This window comes from Delphinus delphis, chromosome 12 (genome assembly GCF_949987515.2).
Source record: "Delphinus delphis chromosome 12, mDelDel1.2, whole genome shotgun sequence".
Taxonomy (NCBI): domain Eukaryota; kingdom Metazoa; phylum Chordata; class Mammalia; order Artiodactyla; family Delphinidae; genus Delphinus; species Delphinus delphis.
Genome location: NC_082694.2, coordinates 69,002,138 through 69,014,677, shown reverse-complemented (window position 1 = coordinate 69,014,677; position 12,540 = coordinate 69,002,138). Strand labels below are relative to the sequence as shown.

Here is a 12,540-nt window from a genome sequence, read left to right as displayed (position 1 = left end):
TGCTTAAGACATTCCATGATAAAAGATTAACTATGAATATATACAGTACAATTTATAAATGTGAACATCTGTGAAATGCACATCAAGTCTGTCATCACTACTTATTAATGACAAACTATACAGAAAGGAAGGCCCCTTCCAGTTCTAAGAATCTGTGATCCTATGAAGTCTAAACAGGAAAATTCTTAAATTTGCTAATGGTTCTTTTCTACAATTCACAATTTTCCAGCCCTGAGATATGTGCCTAGAGAACGTGAATAATTGTATGGGCAGGCCTATACATACCAATGCATCTGTATCTAGACTTCTAGATATAGACATATGGATTTAAACATTTCACATATCCCCTGTAAGAATGAGGTCACACATTTACCCGATGCCTCTCAGATTCCTGGATTCTCCACTGCACACAGTCCTGTGACATGGAAGTGCTTTATAAACATCTATTTTGTTATTACAATTATGAGAGAGTCTTACTCACCTATAGCAATAGTCTTAATATCAACAAGATAAGCCAATTTCTTATTATCCTCCGTTCCTCGCTGGCGCCTCTCATTAATACGGACACTGAAACATGAAGGGTCAGGTGAGGCAAAATGGGCTTAGGTAGCTGGGATGTTTAATAGGAGCTCTGAAATACCATACGGGATGAAGATTTTAGATTAACCTGAGGATATAGGAGATAGAAGTCAAAAGGAATTCTTTTGGGTTTCAAAAATTTAGAGAACCTTGTGGGGTTACCTGATGAGATGGGGGTTCATGAATTCAGTACGTACAGAACCCAGGGTATCATTACTCCCATATTCCACCAGGGTTAGCTCTCCAGCATTGAAGATCATGCATACCTGGGGGTGAACGGAATTGTTATACAGTGGAAAGATTACATGAAGAAAGAGAAAAACAGTCGAGGGAGGTGTACCATGAGTTCAAAGTGACACCCACCTTTCTGTTTATTCTATTCCTCTGCCTATTTCACCCTCCCACTTTATCTGCTGTTTGCTCAACCCCTTGCCACTTGCCATCCTGCTACACAGAAGCTAGAAGGAGGCTTATCAGGACAGTGATGGTGAATCAAGCTCTACTCACATTTTCATTTTCAAAGAAATACTTCTCATTGCCACCAGATCCCTGCCAAGCTACCTGTTAAGGGGGGAAAAGACATAAGGGACAATGTGGATAACTATCCAAGACGATGCTGAAAGAACAGGGTGGGATGCAGAGAGATGGAGTTGGGGGAGGCTTTGACATTGCACAAAAGAGATGCTATGTCAGATTTTGCCCTAGTCCCTATGCTTCTGGGAGATGGTGTACAAACAGTCCAACAACGGTGATTCATATTCCGGGATTCTAAGCCTCCCGGGTCTCATCCCCTGAAGCCAGGTCCCCAACACCAGAATGTTAGAGCTTCCCATGGAGATCTTCCCCCAGGGACCCTGGCTTGCCTGAGTAGCACCTCAGGACGTCCCATCCCCACCTCTCCATTTTTGGTTCCTACCTCACTAAGGCGATTAGTGTTCAGGTCCCCCAGCAACAGTGTGTCTGACGTGTGGGCCACCAGGTAGCGTTCTTTTCCCAGGATTTTCACCTCTTCCACCTCATAGCCATAGTGTGACTTGAGTACCACTCGGGTCCCCGATGAGAGGTTCTTCACAATCACCTTGGCAGGAGACGAGTCTGAGCTCCCCAGGCTTCCCCCAATCCGAAAGAGGGGTGAACATGCTGTGCCCTTCGCCCACCTTCACAGGGCTAACTAAACAAAGTATCATCTTTTTTCCTTGCCTGGCCTAGGATATTCTTGGTAAAAGGGACACCTCACATTTACATAATGCTTTACTATATATGAAATACTTTAATATATTATCTCTTTTGATGTTTATAATACATACGATTCTGAAAGTTCCACTGGGTTAAACCACTCTCCCTATGTTCCTGTAGCTCTTTGTACAAACTTCTATGATAACTTTACCACAGTGTGCTGTATTATTTTCTGATATGTCTGTCTCCTTTGCTAAAATGATCTTCTCAAATAAGGGACAATGTATTACAGATAACTATCTTTGAATTCTCAATGCTTAACAGTGCTGACACATAAAGAATGGATAAATATTTCTGGAGAAAATGGAAGACTAAAGGAATCAATGAATAATAAATGAAGGAAAGGAGGGTGGAGGTAGAGAAAAGAGAAAAGTGGGCTCAGAAACTAAGAAATGAGCTTGCAACATCATACACAGTGAGTTCAGAGGCCTTAGAACGAAAGAATTCAGAATTATAATCCTATTTATCAACTTCCCCAGTTGCCATCCTATAGGCAGTGAAGTTTTAAACCAGGAAGGTGTAAATGGCAATCTCTGTACCCCTTAAACCTGGTGGTTAATCCTTTTCTTACAATAAGCTGTAAGAACTATAGCAGGAAAGTTGCCAGAGAGTTGCCCTGACACATTCTATTCCTCAGAACAGCTCTGCCAGAGGTTGATTTGACTCTGTGCTGTGGCCAGACCGCAGGGAAGTACTACAAGGATGAGTGAGCCATGGCAAAATCTCAGTGTGGCAGGCTATCAGCCGCTTACCTGGCTAGGTCCCACATACGTCAGCTCAAACTTATTCTTGTAAATGCTCCTTCGGAGGCAGCAGTCAAACTGTTCCACTCCACCACAGAGTGTGCCCTGGAGGGAAAGTGACAGCATAAAGGGTAACACACACAGTACGTAGGCATGTAGAGGGTATTTAGAGATACTCTCAAATCCTAGGTTCTAGAATCTACAGAAGAGTTGGCAGTAAAAGGGCTGGTAGTTTTTGGAAGTACCAGCAGGAAAGAGGTGGCAATTGCAGGACTCAAGAGCATCACATAGTGATGGGATATAAGGGAGAAATCATCCCTGCCTATAAAACTCTTGTCCCATGTGGCCTCCAATAAGGTATGCATTTCTCTTTCCCCTGTAACGTCAGAGTTTTAGGTTGTGGTCAAAAGGGAAGGGACATTCTCTAGTGTCAGGAGAGGGTGCTTTAGGATAGGTGGGATTTTTCTTAATTTGAAAAAAGTCACCAAAGCAGAAAGGGGTTACTAGTCACACACCGCACAGAGTCGTGAGCCATCCCGCTTCCAGGCCAAGGCAGTGATGGTGTATAAGTTGGCAATCTCCTTGGGCTTTGCCTCTTCCCAGATGCTTCTTCGAGGGCTCCAGTTGAGTACCCGAAGTCTGAAATTAAGTATGTGGCTTTTAGAAGAGTTGGAGGCTGAGAAAAACTGAAAATGGGCCTGTAACGGAAGGAAATTAGTCTTGCTACATCAGAGAACAGAGGAAATAAAAGAGAACAGACAAGTTGGGAGGTGTAGTAGGAGAGGAAAAAAGTGTTCAAAGAAAGTAAATTGGGAAAATCAAGTCAAAAGTAAAATGGGGTAAGAGAGATAGGAGTGGAGAAAATAAAAAGAGATTGTGGCTGGTGAGAAAAATGAGCTGTTAGCGATAGAGAAATATGGAAAAAGAAAAGAGAAATGGTAGGAGTCAGAGAAGAAAGAAAGGAAGAGACAGACACACATGAGACTGAAGGGGACAGAAAGACAGGACTGACAAAGCTGGGGTTAAAAGCGCTCCAAGGAAGAGATGGAACCCAGACTCTAGCTATTTATTCACCGTTCCATCATTCATTCATTCATTCATTCACCAAACATTTGAGCACGTATTATATACTAGATGCTAATCTAGGCCCTGGAGACTTAAATAAAAAGAGAATAATAGGCCCTCTTCTCAAGGGCTCTTCAATTTAACCAGTTAGATACAAACACCAAACTATAATATAATGTGATAAACACTAAGCCAGTGGTCTGAAAAGGGGCAAAGGGAGCACAAAGAAAGTGGAGATGAATTCTGCTGTGGAACCCCGGGGAGAGACAGAGACACAACAAGAGCATGGTGCACCTTGGAACTGCCGACACGCCAATGGACGGTGGGAACAGGAAGAGGAAAGTGCACGAATTAAAACCTAAGAATCACTTGATTCTGATCCAGTCTCCCACTCTGGCTGAGAAGCAAAACTGGACTAAAGAAGAGTGTACACAGGGAAAGCAGGCAGAAGCTGCAACTGGAAAGGAGACCCACCTGTCATAACTTCCCAGCACAACAGACTGGCCCCCAGGACTTGCTGCAGCTGTGGTGAACTCCCGTTCCTGAGGGTCACGGCTATAGTCAAAAGTTTGTAGCACGTGGCCTTCCTTTCCATAGGCCACAATCCTCCGATCACAGCCTGCAGCCACAATGCTGTTGGTTGCCCAAGCCAAGGCATAGGGTGGGCATGGGTGGTTCACCAACTTCCCCTAAGACAGAAGTAGAGGGTTTCAATCACTCTGACTCTGAGGACTCCACCTCAGAAACTTCTCATTCCTAGCATCTGACACACTCACTCTGACAACCCTGCTCTGCAGGAATCTTTCTCCCAACACTTTCCCACCCTAACACATCTTAACCCGAAGACGTCACAAATTATCTTTCTGTCTTACACTCACGCACACATCTTTTATGACATATATACACACTTACTGATCTTGTGTTCAAGAGGGAACCTCAAAATACGTGTGTCTGCAGATCTTTAATATTCACCTAATAAGGCCCCCCCAAAGGAATCTGTCCTACACATTAACCAATACCATATAGGCCCACAGGGAGCATATGGCCCCTTTATTTCAGGAGGGATACATTTAATGATTACACAAGTAATTCTTAACATAAATGATTCAAGCAATAGAGAATTACATAGATTAAAACATGAACCTTCCTTTAATCCCCCATATTTTCCCTCTCAAGAGTAAACAACCCTTTTTTTCTATGAATTTATATACATAAATATATATTTTACATAAATGAGAATAATTTTCACTTTTCATTACCCTCGGAGTCTTTATTTCTCTTTGCCTCAAGGTCCCTTCCACCTGATTCATCCTTTCCCATAAATATTAAGCTCTGGCCTCCGAAAAACAAATCCTCTCTGTGGCCTCATCCAGGTGTCTCTCTGCCTGAGGTCTCATTCCTCTAGCCTCCTCTCCCAGCACCATGATCTAAATTCCTTAGATGTCCAACCTCCTCTCGGAGAGTTCTTGGGATTTCCTTCTCCCCCATTCCAGAGCATCCTTTATTCATACCTGTGACTCTCCAGAGCCTTCATCATCAAAGAAGTACCTAACAATGGTGCCATCTGCATGACCAGAGAGAATTCCTTTCCCAGAGCAACTAAAAAAGGGGAAAAGGAGGAAAGGAGAGAAATACAGGAAGACATTAGAGCATCCTGTCTCAACAAGAAAGTCCCCTTTGTCTGTCAAACACTACCCTACCTGCGGTTCCTGCTACCAGCCCTCTCCATCTTTCATACTATGGTCCCCCAGTCCAGAGTCCCCTATAGCTTTTCCTATCATTTCCAAGCTTTTGGGATACTGCTCTTCCTTACTCACTTCGTTGTCAGGGACACCACGTAAGAATCTGTCCCATAGATGGTAGATGATTTATTAGTTTTGGTGTTTGCCAAACGAACCTGAAAATGGGAGAATGGACAAAAGTCTGGTTAGGCTACTTTCAATTTCACCCAGGTCCTAAGGAAAGAAAAAGAAAAAAACAAAAACTGTTCCCTGGGTAGTCACCCCAGTACACAACTTGACCCTAAGGGAGAAGATTAACCATATACCTCTTTCCAGAACCATTATCCCCATGCACAATATCTCCTGTATTTCTCTTCCCTCCTTTACCTTCCCTTCAGCCAGTCCAAAGACAATGATGTATTCTGCTGGCCACTGCAGACAAGTAACAGCACTCTGTAAGAAAGAAAGAATGAAAAGGATAAACCTGTCTATGTATGTTAGCACTTTGATAACAACCTGAGCCTGAACATCCCACCACATGCCACCACTCCAACCACCTGTAGGGAAGGAGAGGAGGGGACACAACTGGGCTCTAAGGAGGAAAGCACAGGGGGATGAGCAGCCAGGCAGTACCATTCACACAGTAGGAAGAGTCAGAGCCAGATGTTAACAAAGGCAACTTCTCGTTGTATTTATAAGCGGATATACTGATACATGCTTGTTCATCCTAATCTCCCAGGGACTGGTTTGAACTTTACCGTCTGGATGAACTTGTTACAGATGACTTTCTTGTCACCCCTGTCAAATAAAAGGAGGGAAGCATATTACAAACCACTTCCACGAATAAACGGGCACAAATGATGCTGGGGGAGGGGAGGAATTGTAGATACCTTCCCTGGCCCGCTAGTGTTTCCTACCACTCCATAGAAGCCCTCAAAGGAGCCTGAGTAGCTTTGGAAGAATAACAAAGACAAAACATCACTCCAGGCTCCCCAGGATCTCACAGGGCCTCCTTGTTGATCTAAGACTGACTCTTCCAGGGATGGGATCATAGAACACGTGGTGCACGCAAAGGTAGGGAAGCTACAACAACGGACTCCAGAGGGCCTCTGCCTTCCAAGCCCCAGCTGGCTCCTCAACCTCTCTATTCCCCCCTTCCCAGTGAGGCATTTCTTCCTGCCTTTCCCTTCTTCTCTGGGACACCCCATCTCCCAATCTCTATCCTCACCAATCTTCTCCAATCTTGTAGACGTAGATGATGTTGTCAGTCTGTCCTATGGCAATCTTGGTGGAATCAGGAGAAAAAGCCATGCCCTTCACCATATAGCTCTTCCTGCCATACTAAGAGTCAAAAAGAAAAAAGGAAAGAAAAAGAAGTAATGAGTATCCTTAAAAGGGAAGAAAAGGTGGACTTCCCTGGTGGCACAGTGGTTAAGAATTTGCCTGCCAATGCAGGGGACATGGGCTCGAGCCCTGGTCCGGGAAGATCCCACATGCCGCAGAGAAACTAAGCCCGCGAGCCACAACTACTGAAGCCTGTGCGCCTAGAGCCCGTGAGCCACAACAAGAGAAGCCACCACAATGAGAAGCCCACACACTGCAACGAAGAGTATCCCCTGCTCGCCACAACTAGAGAAAGCCCTCACGGAACAACGAAGACCCAACGCAGCCACAAATAAATAAATAATAAATAAATAAATTTTTATATATAAAAAAAGAATACTGTGCTCTAATCTACAAAAAGAAAAAAAACAAAGAAAAGGTGCCTGTGTGACTGTAGTGGGCTTGAGGGCTTTATACTGAGAAAAGGAAGGGCGGGCCATTTCCTATGCCTGTGGTTAGGAAGCAGGATAGGAAGTTTTCTAGATTTATAGGGTCCCATCAACAGGTTAAGGTACACATGAACGTTCCCTTCACCTTCATGTCGGCTGGTTTGGTGGAGAATTTATCTCTTCGCTCCCCATGTTCATCATACAGCAACACCACTCGGTCCACTGCGCAGACAGCAAATTTGGCATTGTTCTGGGACCATGCCATGCAGGTGACCTTTGCAGCTCCATCCTGCAGAAGCAAAGGGGCAAAAATAAACCCAGGTGCTGGTCTAGAATGCCAAAAGCATTTCTAGTTCCATTACTTCTAGTGTGACTCTGGTCAATTTTCCTTCTAGCACAGTCCTTAAAACAAAGAGATCCCCATAATCCGTCCAGGTCTCCAAGGCCATAGAGCCCCGGATGGTGAGAACAAAGTGCTTCTAGAAACCCATAACGCAAATGCACTAAGAGGTGGCATGGAAAATCAACTGTACCAATGTGTCCCTGCAGTGGCCTCCTTATTCCCTCATTCCCCAGGTCTGCTACTGAAATAAATGCAAAGTTTTGGTCTTTAGCCATTCATTCAATTAATGTTTTTTGAGTACCTTAATAAAAAAGGCACTTGGCCAAGGGCTAAGAGAGAGACAAAGAGCAAAACATGGTCCCTGCCCAAGAATCTAATAAGATGGTACAAAAAATGGGAAAAGCCCCATAAGAGAGGCACATATAAAGCACTGTAATAGTTTGGAAAAGTCTGAGATAATTTTCCACTTAAACGATCAACATTAAGCTTTGAAGAATGGATACAGTTAGGTAGGGAAATTACCTGAGGTAGAAGGAATGGCATGAGCAATAGCAAGTTCTGGTCAATAAATAGTAATTTAATTTAGCTGAAACTATATTGTAAATAGCAGAATAGAGGAGGTAAGTCAGGAAAAACAGACAAGAGGCCAGTTCAACAAGGGTCTTTGAAGCTAGGCTGAGTTTGGGCTTATTTGGTAGGAAAGGGAGAGACAGTGAAAGTTCTGGAATGGGAATTAAAATAATCAGAGTTGTGACTTAGGATAAACAATGCCACTTTGGTTTTTGTATTTTTTTTTCCTTAACAATCCACTTCACAGAAGCCCAAGTTAGAAGCGATCAACTCCCAGTGAATTATTCTTGCCATGTCTGTCCCTTCCACCACCAGCCCTGGTGGTCTGTGGTTCTGCACTAAGGATTTCCCTCCTTGAAATAAAAAATTTAATTTCTGCTCCAATTGTTTAACTACTTGGGCTCTACAGCCCTGGCTTAAAACATTGTTAATTTTTACTCCTAAACTACCCACTTCCAAAGTCAGAAGTAAAAAAGGCATTTTTCATCAAAGTCCTCAAACCGGAGTCAGAAAATAGCCACACCACCACCTTTAGCCCCCTCCAACTCTTGACTAAATTAGGTTAGGAGGGTAGAGGGCTTATCAATTATTGCCAATCATCTTCCTTAATCATTTTGCCCAATCCTGGGCATTCAGCCCTTACCTGCATCATGACATCATCTTATTTTGAAAGATTGAAGGAAGATTTCATTTCCAATTATTCCATTAGGGTAAAGGAATTTTAGAAATACAGATTCAGAGAACAGTTTACTGAGCAATGAGCACACCTCTCTTTTGTTCTGATTTCCTTCTATTCTCTTAAAGCCACATTCTCTGTGAAGCCTTCCTGATTCTCATAATCAATCAATTCTCCTTTCTCTACAATATGTACCTCACAGGACTGAGAACAGAATAATAGCTAACCTTTAACAAGCATGGACTAGGCACTTTGCTAAGTGCTTGATACGCATTATCTCATTTAATCTCATAACTGAGGTAGAAGCTATTATTATGCATCTTTTACAGATGGGGAAACTGAGGCACAGAAAGGTTAAGTAATTTGCTCAAGTTTACAAACACAGTTTAAGTGGCAGAACCAAGATTTAAATCCATGTGTGTCTGACTCCATAATCCACAACACTAGCTTCTTTACTTATGCTGCCCTGGTACACCTGAAACATTCAGTTATGACAGATATTCTTATTAGCTTTCTATTATTTTGTCCTTTGCATTTTGAATGTCCTTCTCTCGTCTATCAGTTTTCACGCTGCTTTTCAGTTTACAACGTTCTCTTGTGTATACTACTTCCTTTAATTCTTCCTCCTAACCCCCTAAGGCTGCGATTATTATTACTCTCGTTTTCCAAATGTAGAAGTTCGGGTGAGTGCCCAGAAAGCCTGTGTGATAAAGGCTAAAGTCAGGGGCATCACATCATTTATTTAAAGTAGTGGGGCGCTAGGACTTGAATTCTGGCCTCCTGACTCCGAAACCCAGCTTTTCTTCACCATGTTCTAGGGCTCCTCCCTCAGTGTCCAGCCTCTTCTGAATCTGAGATCTTCACCATCAGAACGAACGGTGTGGTCGTTTGCACTCCTTTAGGTGGGGCTTACACCTAAAGCGCTCATTTGAGAGGTGTAGATTAATGTTCGTTGTTTACACGTGCGCCTCTGCCTCTAGTACGAGCCTCTTGAAGGCAGGGGCAACAGCTGAGCAAGTTCTGGATCCCCTGGAGCCCCACCATGGGACCTGGTACACAACCGATTCGTTAATGGAACGAAGTGAAAGCTACGGTGCTCAGCACTCCATCTCACCTACTCAACACTCTATGGACGTAGCAGAGTCCGAATCACAACTATAGCCTTCGGTCTTCTGAACACAGTAGGCGCTCAACGTTTTTAAACTTCAGTCCCCCACTTTTCTTGTAACATTAAGGCGGGCGAGGGAGGGAAGAAGCACGCGACTCCTCACCTGAGGGCTCAGCAGGGTCCTCAGGTGCTTCAACTGCATGACGAACACCTGTCTCTCAGATGCCAACAGACAGCGGACAACTCCCGTGGTTACCTGGACAACCCGCCACGCAGCCGCAGCGGCAGCCGCTGACGCAGAAGCGACCTGAGCGCGACACGCGTCGCAAGGTCACCGCGTAGGTTCGCAGCGAAGCAAAACAGAACCCGCGCAGCCGCAGTGAGGTCTAGGGCGGGACCCCACGCGCGCAGAGGGCTTGATGAATCTCTCCTCGACCAATCCCATCGTGGCATGCAAACCCAAACTCCAGCCACGCCCACAAGCCTTCCGCAATCTCCGGGGTCCTACGTAATCGTAGTCTCTCTAGCTGTTCGATGTACGTAAGCGTGGCTGAGTGCCTTCTTTTTTTATTTTTTTTTATTTTTGCGGTACGCGGGCTTCTCACTGTTGTGGCCTCTCCCGTTGCGGAGCACAGGCTCCGGACGCGCAGGCTCAGCGGCCATGGCTCACGGGCCCAGCCGCTCTGCGGCATGTGGGATCTTCCCGGACCGGGGCACGAACCCGTGTCCCCTGAATCGGCAGGCGGACTCTCACCCACTGCGCCACCAGGGAAGCCCAGAGTGCCTTCTTTTAATCTACACAACCCTGGAGGAAAGCAGGGTAGTTGCTATTATAGGCCTTTACAGTTGACGGAATTGATCCTAAATAGGTTATGTAACTTGCACAGGATCACAAGGCTGATAACGATGGGTAACAGGGAATACTCAGTATGTGTCTGCCAGGTACCGTGCAAAGTGTTGTACATGCATTGTCTCCTTTAATCTCAAAGCCACCTTTTGAAGGGGATAGCATTATTAGTCCCATTTTACATAACATGAGACTCAGGATTAGAGGGGTCACTTGCCTTAGCTAACATAGTGCGTTAAGGACGGAACTGGGATTCGACTCAGAGATGATGCATTTAAACACCCTTTGTATTCCTTCTTAACTTCTAGCTCCCTATCTCCATCCCATGCTACTACATACCCTGTGACACTCCTATCCCCAGAAATGATGATGTATCCAGAGTCTTCGGAAGCAGTGGTCAGAGAGAGGTAAAACACCCTACTTTTGAAATGGAAAATGGTGAGTTTAAGACTGCTGCTTAGATCAGGATGCTTTATGGTTTAGGGCAGAGGGCAGACAAGAGCTTGGCTCACCTGACAGGTGTAGTCTTGTGAAACCCGGGGGTGGAGCTTGGTTAGGTTTAAAAGATACTGACTGACTTCTTGATGTTTGTTTCGATTGGGGTCCCTTTCAGAATTATTGGTCTAATTTCTTGTAACATACCAGAGAGATCAAGATGCAAAAAAGGACAGTTATTCATAAGCCACCTCCCGGAGGATCATACGTGGGATAACTGTTACCTTCCAGACAGTGTAGCATATGCTGTCCAGACAGATTCTCAGTTCTGAAGTCTTTCCCACAGAGTGCTTGCAAATGTCAACAGGTGTTTCTTTCACTGGCACCAACCTCCCCGTGGAACTTAGGAAAAGGTAGAGGACAGTTCCTATTTTCACAGGAGACAAGTAGGCCCCAGAGCCCAAATTATAATTCTTTTTTTTTGTTAATAGTAATGTTTTTTAAAAATTTTATTTATTTTTGGCTGCGTTTTGGGTCTTTGTTTCTGTGCGCAGGCTTTCTCTAGTTGCGGCCAGCGGGGGCTACTCTTCCTTTTCGTGCACGGGTTTCTCACTGCGGTGGCTTCTCTTGTTGCGGAACATGGGCTCTAGGCACGCGAGCTTCAGTAGTTGTGGCGCACGAGCTTAATTGCTCCACGGCATGTGGGATCTTCCCGGACCAGGGCTCGAACCCGTGTCCCCTGCATTGGCAGGTGGATTCTTAACCACTGCGCCACCAGGGAAGTCCCCCAAATTATAATTATTTTGACAAGAGAGTTCCAACCCCAGCTTTATTTCCAGAATCCTCCTCTGGATATACTGGCCGAGAGTGAATATAAACTCATTTATTCTTCACAATTATTACTGACTTTGACCGAATGAACAGAGAGACATACAGACAAAAGGGAAAGCAAGGGCAGGGAAGAATAGGCACAGAAATGCACGGGAGAGGAACACCTGGCACCCAGGGATCCATTAGTGTAGCTGTTCTTTCATTTGTCCCAAGACCCTGTTCAGTCCTTTTCTGAAAATTAGCTCAGGGTTGATGAAATCAGAGGAATAAATGGTGAGGAGCTGGGCTGCCGATGTGGGCAGTGAAGATAAAAAGGCTACTGGCCCTCTCATGTGCCATAACCTTAGTTTCCATTAGTACATGAACAATTTATATCCTCTTTTTTTCCTGCTCCCCCTTCTCACCCAAAAAAGGAAAAGGATCTAGGGCCTTGGTTTTCTATGCCTCTTTCTGGCTCTGCTCCACCCAATTCCAGGCTGGAGAATCAAAGCAAACACCTTCAAATAAGAGTCTGCTCCTGTCAAGTTGGTGGTGGTGTGAAGGGCCCTTGTAGTCAGGGGAGAGACAGTGGAGAAATGTTTTCAGCATATTAGACAGTATCCCATACAGTCAGC

At 44.7% G+C, this 12,540-nt stretch overlaps 1 protein-coding gene across 1 annotated transcript in view; it reads right to left on the bottom strand.

The window, feature by feature from the left end:
- IFT172 (intraflagellar transport 172) overlaps positions 1–10,093 on the bottom strand; it is a 41,946-nt gene extending 31,853 nt beyond the window's left edge. Inside the window, exons 1-14 of the mRNA XM_060026913.1 lie at positions 9,977–10,093; positions 7,262–7,405; positions 6,573–6,685; positions 6,103–6,142; positions 5,732–5,797; positions 5,441–5,520; positions 5,135–5,222; positions 4,098–4,312; positions 3,074–3,197; positions 2,568–2,663; positions 1,496–1,657; positions 1,087–1,140; positions 742–845; positions 482–567 (exon numbers count right to left, since the gene is read on the bottom strand). Of these exons, the coding sequence (XP_059882896.1) occupies positions 482–567; positions 742–845; positions 1,087–1,140; positions 1,496–1,657; positions 2,568–2,663; positions 3,074–3,197; positions 4,098–4,312; positions 5,135–5,222; positions 5,441–5,520; positions 5,732–5,797; positions 6,103–6,142; positions 6,573–6,685; positions 7,262–7,405; positions 9,977–10,015 (1,411 nt within the window). The 5' untranslated portion in view covers positions 10,016–10,093. The remainder of the gene's footprint in view (positions 1–481; positions 568–741; positions 846–1,086; positions 1,141–1,495; positions 1,658–2,567; positions 2,664–3,073; positions 3,198–4,097; positions 4,313–5,134; positions 5,223–5,440; positions 5,521–5,731; positions 5,798–6,102; positions 6,143–6,572; positions 6,686–7,261; positions 7,406–9,976) is intronic.
- Positions 10,094–12,540: the final 2,447 nt, after the last annotated feature.